The sequence below is a fragment of the Pagrus pagrus genome (assembly GCF_965226575.1).
Source record: "Pagrus pagrus genome assembly, chromosome: 13".
Classification (NCBI taxonomy): Eukaryota; Metazoa; Chordata; class Actinopteri; order Spariformes; family Sparidae; genus Pagrus; species Pagrus pagrus.
Window position 1 is genome coordinate 7587818 of NC_140197.1, and position 19103 is coordinate 7606920.

Below are 19103 nucleotides of genomic sequence, written 5' to 3' on the forward strand. Positions count from 1 at the left end.
TTGTCAAAGGTAACAAAATCCACATCCCAACACCTCTAAGACTCAATAATTAACATGTTATATCTTATTTATTGAATCTGTATAAAAACAAAAGTGCAAAAGTTACTCTTTAGAGGAGGAATAGCAAAAAGTCACCAATGCCATGAATTTCTCTCAACTTTGTTAATATTTCTCTGTCTTGAAATCATTGGGGATTCTCTGTGCTCCACCATAAAGACAGGAGATGGAGCAGTGTGAGAACAGGACAGAAGCAGGGTCTCCGCAGTTGCCTTCTGTCCCAGCTCTGACTGAACTGAACTGACTGGATGGACCTCACCCTCTCCCGACCCCGCTTCCATCCGGGCACTCCACCCGGTCGTTAGGTAATCAGGGCAAAGAGACGGGAGGGGGACAGAGTAATGGAGAGCCCGCTTGATCTTTTCAAACGAGTTGATAAAGTGTCCGTCCACACTACATCGTTCTTTTACCGCTGCAGAGTGCAAATGTCCAACGTATTTGTGATAAGTCCTGTGGCCTATCATTTAGCAAATACACACAGTTTGAATTTGACTTGCTCATTTCTACACACAGACTCAACTTCATCTTGTGCTTCACAATGTGTGTACATCGATCTCTGAATCTCTGCTGACCATGAGGACCAGCAAACCCCAGTGGTATTGGCATATAATCACAGGTCAACTCATTCTAAATTACACACACACAAACCAACTGTCAGTTTAACTGATAGACTGAACTGTCATACCCGCCCGCCACACACACAAACACGCACACTGGTCTGTCACCACACACCAAACCAACCACCTCCATTAATTTAATGAGCTGTTGTCATGGTGATGCATGATCAGAGAGAGATGTTTACTACAATGAACATGTAACATATACAATTTGGGATTGTGTGGGAATATGTCTTCAGTATTTGGTCCCAGCACATGGATGTTAAACTTCAACTTTTTCTCTGTGTTTGTGTGATACGGGTAAGGCCCCAGACACACCAAAACCGATATCGAAGAACAAGTGGCGAAGAAGGCCGACTGTTGCGTCGCCTCCCATCACTTGTGTCAAAGCCAAAAAGCTGCACTCGAACACACAAGGACCACAGCCAATGGCCGACTAGCTCGTACATTCTGCACCTACATGAGAGGAAGTATCATCTCCATACCACCAGGTGGCGATGGGCTGTATTCATTATTCTTGAAAAACAGAAACAGGAAATGTCAGAACTGCTGATATACGAACTGAATGAAAATGTCTAATAAAAAGTTGCAAATGGTGAAGAGGCGGAGAAGGCAAATAATGAGAACCGACACATAAAGGGTAAAACCATGGATATTGCAGCAACAGGCTCAAGACGCTTTCCCTGTCTTTTTCTGTTTTTCTTCTTCTTTTTCTCTCCTGTTACAACTTTAGTTTTCACTGTGGAATTATCCAATATGTAGTTCTTGGGATACTGGGCTGTTAACAGCTCAGAAACAATAAGCTAAAACTATGCATAGACTTTGCATTAACTGTGAGTGTGCTAATGTTCCTGAAGGCATCGCCTTTGTTGAATTGGTAGTGCTACTTTGCAGAGCTAACTCAAAGTTTTCTCTTTTTTAAATTGTGACTTCCTAACAAAACAATTTGAACTACATGTGTTTAAACAAATTCAGTTTGTCTTGATGAACGCATGTTACTGCCAGCCCAGTCACCAGAATAAAATGTTGGCAGGTAACGTCTCTGCTAACCACGAATACATTTGAATCCGACACGTCATGTACCATATTGAAATTTCAACAATATGCATCCCATCGCATACACATTACCTGTATGTGAGCTGACATTAATGGCGGACAACGTAGTTATGCGTGGGTCAATGTTTGTGCATTTACAAATAGTTTCGAGACATATCTCTAAAAAGCCCATTCAGCTGCAGTGAAATGAGCACGCTGGTACAGAGGGAAAATAATGCTGGTTGTTTGTCTGTGGAACAGCAGCATCACTGCTGACTGTCTTGCATTATAAAAATGAGTCAGTTTATCAGCAGTGACGTGTCTGAGTGAACTTCAATCATTCCCTGGAAGAGATCTTGGCTGATCCAAGTTGATTTCAGGAGCAGTCATGGCTCACTGGTTACAACACTGAACTTGAAATCCCACAGCGCTACGTCATTCAGGCACTTTGCACTTTAATCACTTTGGTGTCCTTGTAGAAGAACTGCGTATATGACTGTGAAGGTAGTGCAGGGTCAGGGAAGTGTCTGAAATGATTTGACGGCTCTGTGTCACAGAGTGAAAGGACAGGCAGTAATCCACTGTGTTTCATTCTAATTCCACCATCTGCTGTGTGTTTCGCACGTGTAGAAAACTGCGCAGTAAATCACCTGCAGGTCTGCCAGGTTACACACTCACACATGAGGCTGACAGCATGAGAAGGATGAACCCAGCTCAGGGGTTAAGACTGTGGTTGAAGTAGTATTGATGATAAATACTATCAGATGGGTCACACCAGTTCTTCTCGCGTTGTCCTCCCTATAGCCTGGGCTGGGAGTTATCTACAAGATAAAGTTCATCTGAAAATGTTACCTTTATATCAGACATTCAAACAGGATGTTTTAAATAGTCATGTTTGTATTCTCTTTGTTTCTCAGCTTCCGCGTTGCAGCACTCTGTGATGTAAATTAATGATGTGCGTCCTTCTGCTGCCATTTTAGCCAGGTTTGTCTTGTGAAGACATAATGATGCAGAGAATCTATCTCAGAAAGCTTCCTGGTTCAACGTACTATAAGGAACTTTAACAGGTAATGAAACCATCTCAGTTTAATACTGATACCTCTGTTTGACCTACATACGAGACTCTCTATCTCTGTCTAAATATTATCGTTATCTTAGTGCCTGCCACACGGTCAGATTCCAATCTGTCCTGGTTGGATAAGTGGAAAACTATTCTTTATGCTCACAGCCTGAGGAAAGAAGCTGCTCTGTAGTCTGGTGGTATGGCACTAAAAATAAGTTGACTTTGTTTTGCATCATTTCATGCTCCTATGGCGTTCTGCAGGTATCAGATCTGAAATGCCACGGAACCAGTATTCTGGGAAAATGTTGCTATTTATACATACCGCTCATTCTTCTACAGTGAGGTTGGAGGGGCGTAGGCAGTTTAATGCGCCTATTATCCCATTTGGTGCATGGTCGGCCATTTAAAACAATAGGTGTAATCAAACGTATGCGTCAGACACTTTCAGTGCGTTTGAGCCCTTAGATATCATATAATACCACATGATGACATAGGATATGAAATATGCAGGACTTTCACAATGTGGTTTCTTTTTGATTCATTAATTAGTATTAATAGTTTGGAAAGAAGATCAGTTTGTTATGATGAATGGGTTTATTCTGGCCCATCTTGCACACTGCAGAACATGAAGCATTGTGCTTGTGTACAACAAGAGTTGTGCAATTTGTTAATGATCTTATGCTGTCATTTATGGGGTATTTTAAAGAGGGCTCTTGGTTGTTAGTGATTAAACTGATTTAAATTTGGGCTAACCTAGTGTGAGCTCCTTCACCCTGCCCAACATGCACACCAGCCAGGCACTCACCTGCAGTGTCTTTGGTGCTGTAGGGATGGTGCTGTATATCCAGACGGGCCTGTTTTACACACCTGTATTCGGCTCAGGTGGGTGTGGAGCTGCAGGCGTGGAGCAAACCGTTTGACATCAGTCCAGCTGCTGGCTCCTCTCTTCTTCTGCTTGTGAATGAGGAGTGAACAAAAGAGACAAGACAAGACACAGAGGAGGGGGGAGCTGTCATACCAGCACAGCGTTACCTGAGTCATTTGAATGAGCTTGATTTCCTGCCTCAGGTACACGTGTTGTGATACGGGTTTGTTGAAATCTAAGGAGACAGTGTTTCCTCATGTTTACTTAGAAAAGGGTTGGGAAAGTAGGTGACATATTTTCCAAATGTTGATTGCTCTTTTTGGAAGTCTGCCACTAACATAAAGAGACATCACAGTGCCATGAGGAGTAATCACAAAGTTATGTCAAATCGTAACGCAAATCGAATACTTCAGTCTTCTAGGGACAGTAACAAGCAAAGAGTTATACCACTATTGAATAATTTTAGGCTACATCCAGCAAGCCAGTTAGCTTAGCTTAGCACAAAAGCTGGAAACTGGGGGAAACAGCTAGTGTGGCTTTGTCCAAAGGTAACACGGTCCAGATTGTTATCTTTGCTAACCAACTGCTGGCTGTAACCACCAATCTGAACATGTAACTATTCCTTTAAAGGTGCAATATGTAAGTTAGCTAACATTGCTAGCCACAAATTGATGACTACATCGAATCTTGACGCTGACTTAACACAGATACCACGTGATTCCAATGCCGTTATACTAGTGGCTGACAAACCTTTTTAGAAGCTGGAACCAACTGTCAGAATTCTTGGGCTATTTTTTGACCCGACAAACATTGTAAAATGATTCATTCACAATCATAAAAATGTTGTTAGAGTCCCAATCGGAGCCACTGTAAATAACCTCAGTACTGTATGCCCTGTCATCAAGCTGGCCTCTGTCTATCTCAAAAGCATAAGCACCTATAAGAACTGATCCTGATGCTCAGGGTCATGGCTACGAAGCAGATTTCCACAAATCTTGGATGGAGGTCTTCTCTCACTTTCTTTAACATTGTGAGATATGGCGTTTTTGACACTTTATTTAATTTCTCAGGGAATAACACATGGATCTCGGTTGAAAAAATCTGATGTATTGAGATGACACTTTTCTATAAGTGAAAACAATATGATGCAGATCCTAATAAAAAAGAAGGATCTAGCGGATTTAAATATAATTTATTTGGTGGCGTTTTTTAATCAGCTGATTCCAAAGTTTTGATAAATTAAGTATAAATGACCTGAATACATGAATAACTACAAGAAAAGAAATGAATGGCGATGGCCCTACTAGTGCTGTGTGGCACATCTACCTTCATATACAGACATGAGGGTTATTTTAATTTAATTGTTGGACATTTTGGGAAATGTACTCTTTCACTCTCTTACAGAGGGTTATATGAGAGGATTGATTTTGGAATATAACCCTTTAGAAATAACCTGTATGCCACTGAAAAGTTTCTATAACACTGCCAAATCACATATAGCCGGAAAGAGCAGCAGTGATGTCTTCAAATCATGTGGAGCCTTTCTAATCGAGAAAATAACGCTGATACCAAATAATGTGTGAATGGCCTTGTAAGATAGGCAGCTAGGTGCCTCCCTGTGTGTGTGTGATATGGCCAATAGCCTGAAGTGTGTCAGGGTAGCACATAGCTGAAATGCTTGACATGTTTCACATACTGAAGAACAGGCTGTGACTCTGAAGTCACTCCCTGGAAGAACCTTTTCTTTTTTTAACTTGTGAACTAAGACAGCAAGTTGAACCAGAAGACAAAGAGGATGAATCAGTCCTAGGTGATTGTAGAAATCATTCTGCCACTGATGCTTGCTTGAGAACTGTTAGCTAAAGCAACTTAAATTAGTAGGTATGATTTACATTAACAAAAAGTTGAGAGGGTTTGGAAAAGATCATAAAACTGTTAAACTGTGGTCATTGGCTCCATCACCAACCGATATGACAGTCAGTGATTGTGATATGACAATTTTGTAAAAATGTCAATATGGTACATAACCTATGACCAAAACAAATGTGAACAAATTTGTGGTTTGCAGAAACGTTGCCTGCCAACATTTCATCCTGGTGACCGGGCTGGGGGGAGGTGGCTGAGTCAGGTGGTCTGCGGGCTAAAAAAGTGTGGCAAGCGGCAACCTCAGCACTTCAGTATCATCATTCTTATCTTTACCAAGAACCAAGTGGCGCCTGTTACATTGTTCAGCTTTCTGAGATGTTTCATTGTAATGACCAGGGACTCTCTTCTTACAGTGCACAGTGAACTATGATGAAGTTATGAATTCGAGTGAGCAGTTTTAAAGCTTTTACAACTTAGTTCTGGATAAACACGCATTGTTTCTCCCGCATTGTGTTTACTTGCTTCATTTACATGGCCCGCCTGTCAGAACATGAAGGCTGGAAACGCTTCCAGCCAGTAGCTCCACTGACAGGGGACGAGCAAGGAGACTTCAGTGGGAGTGAAGACGCCCTGTTTAGCATTTGAAACACACACACATGTTCTGCAGCCATGATTTGGTGCGAAAAATGCACCTTGCAATGAACAGTAAAAGATTCAGCCCAGCCCTGTGTTCATTAAAGCGAGGCCGGCTGAATGTGGATGTATTATTAGAGCAGGAGATAAGGATGTGATTTCATCAGTGATACTGTTACTCACTCCATTGTTATGCTTCAGTTGAGATTCAAGATCAACTTAACTGTTATTATGCAATAGAAGATTGTATGATGAATTTCTTGTAACTTCTTGTATCAGAAAAGTAAACTATTCTGTGGTGAGGATGAGTTCAGCCAGAGGAAAGAAGCTGCTCTGTAGTCTGACGGTACTGCAGTGGATACTTCTGATGATGAAACGAGAGGTGACATTTTACATTTAAAACCATTGCTGTAAGCAAGTCTTCTACAAACTACAACCAATGTAGCATGCATTTATAAAGCTGGTGAGAAGGTTATCCTTGAAGACTTTCGTCTGATGGTTTAACTCCACAAATGGTGGTAACATTATGTTTTGGATGCACTCAGTTCTATTTCGGGAGGCATGTCTCATTTGAAATGGTGCATGAAGCGGGAGCCTCCTTTTAACCGTCCGGGCCCGGGTGGACTGACAGACATCTGACAGATGCACTATACTTTTTTTGCTGTAGCTGTCTTTGGCTGTAGCGACTAGCTGCCATTAGCTAAAGGCCCAATAAGCTGCGGAGCTGAGTGGCCCCTATTATTTGGAGTCTGCCTGCACCGGGTGATGGTGAATTTGAATGAAGTGTGTTTTACAACAAGTTAACAAGGCTATGAAGCTTGTCTTCGTTCAGTAAAAGAGAAATTTAATTCCAGAAGGTGTACGGTTGTATTTTTCTGTTAAGTATGAATAAGAAAATATTTTGCATAAATCTCCCAGCTGAAACCACGGGGGCCATTGTGGTACGAAATGGTGGTTACACCCCGCTTTTCCGAAACTCCGCTGTTCCGAAAATAGACTTCCATTCATTGTAATGGTGTGGTTTCCCATTTTTTCTAAAGACCCCGCTATTCCGAAAAGGCTATTGTGGAACCCCTGACCCTAACCCTAACCATATTGGGAAGAAATTGGATTCGGAACAGCGGTGTTTCGGAGTGGGGTGTGTCGGAATGGAGGGGTTTCGCAATGGAGGTGTTTCGGAACATCAAGCTGTTCCCCGAAATGGTATTAGGAGACAGGACGGCCTGGGGCTAGCTAGTTAGCATGCTAACATCTCTGCAACACAAACAGCAGAAATTGCTGACATAGCAGCAGTACTTGTTTCTTATCTCTCTGTTGATGATGTGAATCCATTGTTTGAATGCTTTAGATTTAAAGTTTGGTTGCAACTTACAAATCGCTCCTTTATTGTAGGGACAGTGAAAGACTGCGTACATTGCAGCAACTTTAAAGACAGTCAGGAGGCAGTCCAACTGTTACATACATAAGACTGTATCGAAATGTATGATTCTTTGCATGCAAACTTGCACGAGGAACTCTGGCAGAGGCAGAAAGAAAAAGTAAATCACAGAGGCAGATGGAGAGTGAATGATCAAAAGTTAAGTGGAGACAGAGCTAGACATCTGGTTGGGGTTTGGTCCTGATCCTGATTCCTGCGGTGAGGCCTGCTGACATCTTTACCGGGGTAACTCAAGAGGAAGATTTTGCCTCAACCACAGATAATGGGAGACAGCTTGCCGCTGCTGAATGAGCCCTGACTTGTGTGTTGGACTGAAACTATGTCCAGCTCTTTTAAAAAATGCTGTTCACCAATGTTGGGAAAGCAACATTGAATAGCTAGTAGAGCTAGAACCTTTTACAAGGAGGCCCAAATAGTTAAGAATTTGTCACAGACAGCATTTCACAAAGTTTATAAAGTTTATCTGAACTCAACAACTCACAATATTATGCAATCTGTTAAGGGAGGCTGGGGAAATCAGAGTATCACAGGAAATCAGAATTTGAGTTGTATCATTCCACTCTAAGATGAACTAGTGCAGAAAATGTGATGTCATGTTTTCAGGTCTTTTTGAAGTTTCGAATTTGACGCTCATGCAATTCAGCCAATATCATAAGCTAAATCTTTTTCTTCCTTGTCTCGAAAGTGAAAGTGACAGATATGACAGATGACCGAAGAGGCCGACAGGACCGAACTCATCAGTGTGAGAGAAAAAGTCAGGAGCAGTGTGGAGGAAAGAGACAAGAGAAGATGCCAATGAAGGAAACCAAAGCAAGAAGAAAGAAAAATGACCAACAGACTCATGAGAAGTGAAAGATTTAGTGACAAGATAGTGTGGAAAGACACTGCTCTAACTATTATGCCTTATACAGCTAAAACATGCAACTATAGTTCAGTGTGTCTGAACAGGATGTATTCAGCTCAAGGCCACACTCCCCTGCATATTGCTGAACAGGAAAGAGGTGACTGACACATTTTCTGTTTCTCGTCTCAAAACAGACACGGGGTCGTGTAATTCGACCGTTAAGAGAGTAGGGGTGTGTAAAAGGCTTGCCGAAAACAAGCTGAACAGATGTATGTATCCTTATATGTGTGTGTTTTGCAAACATGTAACCGCCTACAAAGCAAGAGAATAAAACAAGCCTGAGAGCAGAGGAGAGCAGAACTTTTATCAGACAGTTGCAGGAGTGAGTCGTGGGGCTCACATTGGACTGTGTTCTCCCTTTTTGCAAAAAGGCTAACTCAATACTTTGTCTCCAGTGTGTTCTTTGTGAACTCTCTCTGAACGGTGTCCTGCTGCAGTCAACTCGGGCGCAACAATAGTAACTCAAGCAATCAAGCCTGAGTAGATTAAAGTGGGCTCTTGCTAGCGAAGGACTTTTCGTACGGGGGGGTTTCCTGTTCGTTCTGCTGACTCACTAATCCTGCTACTTACTTAATGCTCCAACAGCTGAGTTGCAGCAGGAGGGAGCCTCCAATCTGGGTAATTGGATTGACTGAGCAGTAAGCGGGCATGGGAGGGTTAGAGCAATGATTTAAAGACTATAGGGAGATGGGACAGATGTCACAGACAGCTCTATGCAGCAAAACATCGTCTTAGCAGGCCTCTGTGACCCAACATCATAAATATAAATTCAACACAACCATATTCAAAAATCAATACTTTTATGGTGATCAAACCTGAAAAGACTAGTATTGTAGTGGCAAAGGAACAGGTATTTACAGGAGAAATATGATTTATTACACAATTTTCGTTCAGTCATATAACTCAGCTGTGAATATATTCACTAAAGTGATTGATGCAAACTATGATAACATTTTCAGTAAAGGTTGGACTGTAGTCTTTGTGTGTTAGCTACAGAAAGTTAGGCTTAAACATTAGTCAACAATTAGGTATTTATTACATCAACATCAACAATGTGAGACTTGTAACAGTGACACACCGAATGTGTGTGCGTGTGATGAGCCACTGGCTCAACATGCCCCAACATCACTGGCACATTTTACCTCACAACGTCCATTTTGACAAAACTTGTTCCCACAGTGGCTCAGATTCAGATCCACAGTTGTGCTTAGTTCATGACCTTGTTTCTTAGCTTACACTGACTTAAATTAACATGTAATAACATATCTATTTTATGAATGTACATTATTAATTTGTTGTCACATGACTACTTTTGTTTATGGTTACCTAGATACAGGGGGTGGCTCATTTTACCCACTGGATCGACCTACCCGTTCTCCCCTACCTGTTTGTGTGCTCAGTATTTCTGGGAAGAAATGAATTATCAGCAATATTATGGATATACTCACTTCTGCAAGGAAGCCACTAAAGCTGTAACAGTGGTTTCTTTTTTCTGTCTTTCACTTAAGCCTCTCTTTCAAACAAGCACTAATTGAATGCTGTTGGAGTGCTTCTTGAAAAGATGGAAAAGTATTAACAAGCAATTGTCCTTAACTTCGACACACATCGTAGCATCGCGCCTGACAAGGGCGAAAATTAGCATGTCCACCTGGGTGTTGTTTCCGTCACCTCGGAGCTGGAGCCTATAAACGACCTTAACTGCAGTGTGATTTGATGCAGGAGTGACTGCTGATTGTGCCCGTTCACATTGAAGACAAAAGCCAGAAGGAGAGGCAGAAAGTAAGTGGTCGGTTTACATTGTCATGCTTATCTAAGATGATTTGTAAAATGACATGACTTGTATAACTTTGGAGAGACAAGATGTCTCATGTCTTACACTTGGAGACATTTTAGCAATGTAGTCCTTAACTCAACCAAATTCAAGAACTACTCTCTGTTCTAACCACTGCTGAAGCTCCATGTGCCCGCTTGAAGCATTCATGCCCGACTGATGTCATAAAAGTTGTAACAGCAGTGTGCACTGCCCACAGTCAGGCAAGGTCACATGAATGAGTAGACTACTGTTGGTCTGAGTATCACAGTCAAGTGATGGAGGTTAAACAAAGGGGGGTTGGGCAGCAGTGAGCAGAGTATCAGAGAACAGCGCAGACTGGTCATGCGGGTGGGGGCTAGGCTGCTGGAGGAGGACTTTAACATTCTTGTGTGACTGATCCTCACTGGCTGAATTCCTCAGGGTCACTATTATAACATTACAGCACTGATAGCAGGGATGAGCAACTGGTAGTTATCACACAGGAGCTCCATTGGCTGGGGGAGGGGGACAGAGATTTAGCCTGCCACCTTGAGCTGAAATTCATATTATAGGTGATGTTCAACATAGAAAATACTGGTCAGTAATTGCAGAACTACAAAATGTCCAGCCTCATCTCTAATCCTACATTTTCATTTTAGGCAGGAGTTCATTTGTCTCGGTGTCTTGACCTAACATGGGGTTGACCGATTGTCTGAAGGGTCATAGGAGTTTTCTAAGATGGATATTTTGATACCTGTTGGATACCTTTATAAAACAAATTAATGAGGTCATTCATTCACTTAACGGCTTTTTTGGGTTCCAAACAGCAAAAGTGTAGATTACTGAAGACCTCAAACTCAACTTCATATGTCAACACACTAGCACAGAGTAGTCCAGAGTGTTGCAGTTGAGCCAATGGAGAAGAATACCGACTAACTGTGGCTCTGTACAGTAGCCCACTTTTATTGATTGTGTGTCTGTGTGTGTATGTGTGTGTGTTTGAGTGTTTTTGCACCTGTCTGTGTGTGTACAGTATGATTGTTTGAAGTCTACCCTGCCCACAGCCTTGCTTTGATTTCTCCTTCAAATATTCATGAAGGGCCAAACCTCTCATCTTTGATTCTTGGTATTCTGTGCACAAATAACAAATATTAACCATAAATCCGCTCAGTAGAACAGTGTGACTTGATGATTACAACAAAGAGAAGCGCAGCACATGCAAACAGCTGGGCAGTGTTTTCATATTCTCCCGCACAACATTCATTATCAATGGACACACGAGGGCTCAAACACTTTACTGACCGTATCCCAATGTGTGCCATTTCTACGAACATTTCATATCACGTTAACGCTACGTGTTTATGGCCTGACTGTCACATCAGGAGGTGGTGGAGTTACATTTGACAAGGTGCGCAAGCTAGTGACAGCAATTCAAGACTGTGTTTCAACATTTTTAAGTGTTGCACCACCTTTTTAAGGAGACCATGGGACAATTTGCAGTTGTGTTTTTGTCGACAAAAAACTGATGACATTTCCAGCCACGTTTGTTGCAAACAAAACAAGGTATATCTTTTCCGAACTCTAGTTAGGTTTCTATGCCAAAACCTTAAAAGAGGGTAAGCACAATATTTTCATAACATAAAAGAGAATTAAACCTAAAGAAACATAAAGATGCAACGTTAAGAAATGTATGTGTCTATGTGTATGTATGTTTTAACTTGGTTTGCAGAAACATACATTGCCAACATTTATTCTGGCAATTAGGTTATAGCGGTACAGAGGGCTTTACTGTTTGTTTGTTTTTTCTTTTTTACTTTTTAATGCAATCATATGAATACGTGTGAGAGCATAATTGAACGTACATTTTAAATAGCTTGTGGTGATGTCACAGTAAACAGAGTTTGAGTAACTTTCGGACCTTTTGAGTGAACAGTGGAGTACAGTACCATAAATGAGAGATTATTTTATGTGTGTTGTAATCCTTATTTTCACAGTTAATTGTATCTTGCCCCTCTCTATGGCAGCAGGCTAGAGAGGGGCAAGGCTATAAACCTGTTTGCCTTTGATGCACTGCAGCAGATAGTACACACTAGTTCATTTGAGGCATACAGAGATTGTTATTGCTGGTATCTTATGACGTGTCATCTGTGTATAAAATACAGTATGCTGTGTAAATAAAGCGAGTATAGTTAATGAAATGAACAACCCAGCAGTAGCCTTGTGTATACTCATAATATGAGCATACCTCAAACAGGTCAGTGATTATGTATGAGCACCTGATACCATTATATGGCAGAGGGAGGGTTGAGTGAGACAATAGAGAGGTGCGTGGAAGAAATAATAGAATGACCTACTGATGAAACTCTAGCCTTAGGACACTGACATGAAACCTGTTTGATGCCCATGTGCTACAGAACATGAGCCTTTCTGGATGGCTATGGATACTTAACAAGTATCTACACGCAGACACAGCCTGAATGTAAAAAATCAAGGAGTAGTGATTCATGTCAGGGTACCCCCCATGGCTTAGTGGTCACTTAGATGTTGACCATTGACCACAATCTCCCCAGGTTGGGTCTGGCAAGGGACATTTGTTGCATTTCTCTGCTGGGGCTTTTAAAAGAAATCTCATAAAATACCCACAAAATGATAAGATACTTTATATATATTTCTATACATAAAGTACACCTTCCAGGAATCTACTTGCCCCAAGTAAGTGTTTACTTGTCTCTATAAAAATAGCTTTAAAAGACAAGCGTAAGTATAAGACCATTAGACCACCATTGAGCCACAGTGGGGCCATTGGGCTCCGAATATTCGGGAACCAGTTATATTTTGGGCCCTCTGCAGTCTGTTATGCTGGAAAGGTTTAAACTGTGATTTATGAATTAAATTTCATTTAGCTGATATCCTGCATTTAGCTTATAGCAATATGTCTCTTAATTCCGACTCGTTAGGGACATTACTGTACAGTTGACACTGAAACAGGAAACTGTTCCTGTTTAAATCTGCAATGATTTTGATGCTTTGCTAATCATTTATTTTACCAAAGACTGGCGATTTCTTATATTCTTATTAACTCTTGGTCAGAGGTATTTTCGTCTTTGTGCTCTTTTGTCTGTCAATCGTCGGCCTGGTTGATCCACCACATAGCCTTTCTTCACTTTGTCCAAAGCATTACTTTTTTACAAACCCTTCAAGCCTTAAAGCATGAAAGACCACTCAAAAGCCTACAGTAATCCTCTTAGCCATCTGACTGCTCCAAATCAAGCACCTGGTAGGTGATACTAAACTTTTTAATGGTAGTGTGTAGTGCAGACCATTTACTGAGAAGGATTCTGAAGCCACAGGTTTTAGCCACATTTGTTAGACATATATTGTATTGGCTAACATACTTTTGTAACTTATTCTTCACAGGTGGGGCCAAGTAGTAACCAATGGGCTTGGAGATGAGAGCCTCAGACAGGGTAGGGGAATGAGACGAGTATTGGGAGATGTTTGGTTTTGGTCTTTTCACAGGAATTGTCGACGATTAAATTAAGAGTGTATCCAAGAAATAATGCCAAAGTTTCTCAATAATTTATTCATGTTGACCTTTTACAAAAAAAATATACACAGTGTAAAAACAACTTCTTGTTTGAACTTAACAACCAACCAACCATTTAGCCAACCCTAAAATACACCGAACTGAGACAAGCAAAAAACTTTGGTGAGAGTGAAAAACAATCTAAACTTGCATGACTGGATTCAGCAGCCTCAGTGTGTCAGTCTGTAAATATCGTGTCAGTGGCACATCTTCACACTGGGCAGTTACTAAACTAGAATATTCATAATAGTCTTCTTTTGATCAACAAAAGTGTTGTCTTCATATTCCCAAGCAGATATTTGGGTTAACATCATGCAATGTAACAATTTAGAGTAAAGTGTGACATTGAAACTTAGTAAAAGGAACAGGAACGATGCTTGGGCCAGGCCTGCAGGTTTCTGTTGGCACTACAGTTTGTACAAGTAGCGGTACAAAATATCCTTCAATATTGGAGTGATTGCATCTGTGAGTGTTCCTCTTGTATTGCACAGGTTTTCCTCCGTCGTTCCCTCTGGAATGTGTCTCTGCTCCTTTAAGGGCGGGAGATGAGGAGAGGAGAGAGTGCTCGAAGGCAGAAACTGTCCCAAAGGAAGCAGGTGTGTCCTCATGTCTACAGGGTGAAGGAAGGCGGTAACATATGGCACAGACTTCACACAGCCTCAGTTTGAACTTGGTTGAAGACATCCCAACTTGTCTGTCAGGCTTTCCTCTGGTTTCACCCACTGACGTTCCCAAAGTGTTACAGACATGTCTGCTGAGAGGGCCCTCTACAAGTAGTGGTTCAAAAAGTCTCCTCTATCTTCAGCAGCGCTGCAATCCTCCGCTTCATCTCTTCTTTTTGCTGTGTCGGAGCATCTTCTTCCTCTTCAGGATCATCTCATAGAGCTTCTCCAGGCCGGGCTGCAGGCCCTGACCATCCAGCGCCGAGCAGCCCTGTGTGTGGTGCAGCGTGGACGAGCTCATCTCGTGGAGAGACAGCACCTTCTCAACCTGAAACACAAAGCACAAAACAGTCACCACCTGACTCTCACTCCAGCATAACTGAGCCACAAATCACTGCAGAATCAATCTTTCAATAATCCTGACTGAAATGCTCTCAGGTGAAAAGACTGTATAAGTAGACAGATTGATTTAGTTTGATTTTTTTTTACCAGTAAGATTTCAAGCTCCTCATGGTTTGAAAAACTAGTTTTTTTGAGGACGGATGATATTTTGAATCAAAGCTGCTGAAGGCTACCAAAATATTATATATTTACACTTTCTACTTTCGAGGAAAACATCTGGTGAAGGCATTTCTTCGAGGGTATTTAGACAATCTATCTAGGGTATGAAATATTCAAATTTACAGAAATCAATATTGTGTTGTGGATGATTCTGCAAGGCTTCAGAACACACATATGTTCATAACTGCCATTTTAAAGTTCAGCTGTTTGTTAACACTCACTCATGGAGATTATTAAACAGTCCATCTATATTTGAGCCAGGGTTGCAACTAGCGATTATTTTCATATTCAATTAATCTTTCCTTTATATCTGGATTCATTCATTAGTTGTTTATTCTATAAAATGTCAGAAAATTGTGAAAAAAAATTGTTGTGTTTCAAGGTCCAAGAGGACATCCTCAAACGTTTTGTCTTTTCGTCAGCAACCTTAAGATATTGAGTTTGCTGTTATAGGAGGAAATAAAGTGGAACGTATTCACATTTAAGAAGCTGGAATCATCTCACGCCAATGAACAGATTAACTAATCCATTAATCATTGCAACTTTGGTCTAAACTAGTGCTGTGCAGTAAATTAACTAGAGCCTGGCCAATACTGGATATTTGGGGACATTGCAGCTACCTTTATTAAGGAAATAAAAAAATGTGATATGAATATATTGGCTTATATTTTTTATACACAGAAAATTAAAACATTAACACAAATTTGTTTGCAATGATCCTTCAAATGTAGTTATCAATCACTTTCATCATTATAATCTACCCCAAGCATCTTTCCCCACAAACATTCACCGTCAGATGAAAGGAGCCAGAACCAGAGGATGTTTGGCAGCTTTACTTTATCATTAAATCAATTATTCGATAAACAAACTGTTGCAACATTTTATGTCAGCTGATTCACCGTTTACCTGAGAAATCATTTCAGCTGTATATCACAGCACCAAGTGTTACTCATGTAACAATAATTACCTCTGAAGCAGACATGGCTCCATCCAGGTCCTGTTTGTTTGCCAGAACCAGCACAGGCACCCCTTGGTTTTCTGCTGACCGGGTGATCCGATTGAGTTCCACCTTGGCCTCCTCCATGCGCTCCGTCTCGGCAGCATCCACCACGAACACCAAGCCATCCGTCCTCCTGGTGTACGACTTCCAGAGAGGCCTCAGCTTCTCTTGACCGCCAACGTCCCACACCTGGAACGCGGTGGTGTTGGTTTTGGAGTTCCCCATGGCCACTTTAATCCGCTCCATGTTGAAGCCCTTGGTGGGGATTGTCTCAACAAACTCCCGCAGCTTGAGTCTGTAGAGGAGGGCGGTTTTCCCTGCAGAGTCCAAACCGATCACCACTACATGCAAAGACTGGAAGCTGGGGAGGAATGGGGTGTTTGGGGCAATTTCTGTTAGCTGGTTCCCCATGTTTAGGTCCTGTGAAGTGGAATAATTCCTCTTAAATGATTTCCTTAGGCTGATCTTCCTTTAAACTTCCTGGGTTCTTGTCTCAATTGCCTTCTGTGTCCTTGGCAGCGACAAAGTGTGTGTCTGGAGAGGGCTCTGAAGGTGCCAGGAGGGGTGGGTTTGGCTGGAGAGCGGTTCACACTCCTGGCCTCACTTCAAAGTTTGAAGCAGGAAGATGGGTAGGGGGGCAGACCAGTGGCTACAGTCACTGAGGACCTGAGGGAGGAAAAGCATGAGTCAGCTGTTTGTACAAGGGCACTGGGCTGCCCTAATGAGACTAGCTGAGACTTATTAGTTCTGCTCCAACACAGTCTCGCCATCAAAAAAGGACTAAAGCTATGCTGCATTTAGTGACTTTTCACCAAAATAGATATTTAGATACAGGCTGCAGGTTTAACCCATCTTTAAAAAAATGATTGAAACTTGATGTAACTACACTGTTGTGTTGTTAAAAAGCGCTTGTTTTAAACTGCCAGTAAGCTTTTGTCCTGCAGTGAATGTGAGCCGTGGCACTTGCAGGGCACAACTCATTGTCAGCAGCTGCAGTGTTTCTGTTTCTAGCTGTATCCTGACACACGACTGGAATAAAGACAGGGAGTCAAAGAGAGCAGACCAGACCAAACCAAACCAGTAATGCTTGTTTCCCCAGACTGGCACACCCGTGTTGAACTCGGTTAAAACAGCCAGCAAACACAAGATAAAAGGTAAAGAAGAGGGGACTCTGTACTAAAACAGCACTTCAGTCCCTGAGTGAGTAGTCCGGAGTCTTCATGCAGAGCTCGGCGGCGGACGACGTATTCACATTGTGTCTTAAAATAGTTGATAGTCTCACCTGGCAGCGCCTCCAAGCTCCTCAAACTGGTCAACATGGTCCCAGCGCGAACAATAGTCAACTTTTAACGGCCAAATAATCCCAACAGATTGTTTTCTTTTTACAGCAGCGCGCGGTGCGGTGCGGACGTCCCGAGTGTCCGACGAACAGTGGCAGCAGGAGAGAGAGGCAGCTCTGGTAAACACAATGCCAACCCCCCGCTGCTGACGTCACAGCAGTGGGGGTTGGGGACACGGAGTGAGACCAGAGGAGAAACAACTCGTTGATCTGGTCCGATGTGTGTGTCCTCTCCCTGTGGGCCCCACGTTTACTCTATCTTTACTTTACACGTTGTGTAATCATGTCATTGTGCTTTCTTGTGAAGGACACTTTTTTTTTTTAAACATTTTATAGAATTTGATTAGCTGTTAGCTATTTGAACAAAACTAGAAATAACATAAAAATACTTTATCAGCCTACGTATGGAAGTAAAAATAGGCTATGGCATTTAACTCAGTGTTGTGCAGGGTATATTTTTGATTATTATTATTATTATTATTATTATTATTATTAGGCTACTGAAGTATTAAAGGGGCACTATGTAGTTTTCCATAACTGAATAAACAAGCTGTTCTCAGAGGAAAATAAGGTCCCAGAACACTGTTTGAAGCTAGAAAGGTGGCAGGGTCCGCCACATATAAACAAAGTAAAAAAGTATAAATTGTGTTGTCCTGTAAGGTCAGTTTGTTTATTCAGAGTTTGATTATTTAGTTTGTTTAGGCAGAAAAAAACAAGTTGGGTACATTAACATTTCCTCACCAAAACTACACAGTGCTCCTTTAAAGGCAGCATTTTTTTATTTTTTTTATCTTGCAGCTGGTCAATATGGAGCCAATTTTAATAGCTGTACATGCTGTTGGGTAGTTTAAAGATGCATCATACTTTAAAAGGATGGATTGGATGTAAATATAACCTGCAAAATTACTCAAAACTGGCTGCATGTAGAAATGTGGTATTAAGTATTAAAATAGTCTGCACTACTTAACCTCTGTGCTGTAGAGACAAATAAAGTAGAATAAAATGTAAAATGGTCACTTCAAGTAGACTCCAGAACCTGAGTTAATGTACTTACCTTCTAGTGCAGGTGACTTGCAAAAAATATTAACAGTTTTGCAGAGAAGTGAACTACATGTAATTAAACTTGTAGTTTAACTTCATTTTGCAGGAAACCAACTTATCTGTAGTTCAACTATATTCATATATGCATAATGATTTAAGTAATTAAATTACAATGTTGCTTTGTGTTTTTAAACCAGCAATAGGCAAGTTTTTTCCTTTAACTTCTCATTATGAAGTAAATATGGAATAATGACACCATCTGCATTTAGATTGGTTCCTTTTAAGGCTGCTTTCACTGTGCAATTCTGTCTGCCAAGGGGCACAAATCTGGCAACCCGGCACCATTTATATCCGCTTTCTTATGTCCATTATAGACTAAATGAATGAATAAAGTCACATTTTGTCCTGTGCTGTTGGTAGATGCTACTCTGAGGAAAACAGTGAGCGATCAGGTTGTCTTTGTGACAGCAATAACAAGTTTCCACTTTAACAACCGAAACTATGAACACATTTGGGCCAAAATAATGGTTTTATTTTATTTTATTTTTATTTGACCAATTCTTCCCTACTTTAATTGAATCACTTTTTCCTGCTCTGTCCACTTTTCCTTTCATCCTGACCTTTGTGCAGGCATGCCCAGGCAG

The 19103-nt window shown here is 41.3% G+C and overlaps 1 protein-coding gene across 1 annotated transcript; it reads right to left on the minus strand.

The window, feature by feature from the left end:
- Positions 1 to 13837: 13837 nt before the first annotated feature.
- Positions 13838 to 17497, minus strand: LOC311268723 (ADP-ribosylation factor-like protein 4D). The gene is made up of 3 exons (XM_084372521.1): positions 17362 to 17497; positions 16047 to 16745; positions 13838 to 14846 (listed from the first exon to the last, which is right to left on the minus strand). The coding sequence occupies exons 2-3, from the start codon at positions 16488 to 16490 to the stop codon at positions 14682 to 14684; spliced, it is 609 nt and encodes a 202-aa protein (XP_084228647.1). The 5' UTR covers positions 16491 to 16745; positions 17362 to 17497; the 3' UTR covers positions 13838 to 14681.
- Between the last annotated feature and the right edge of the window lie 1606 nt (positions 17498 to 19103).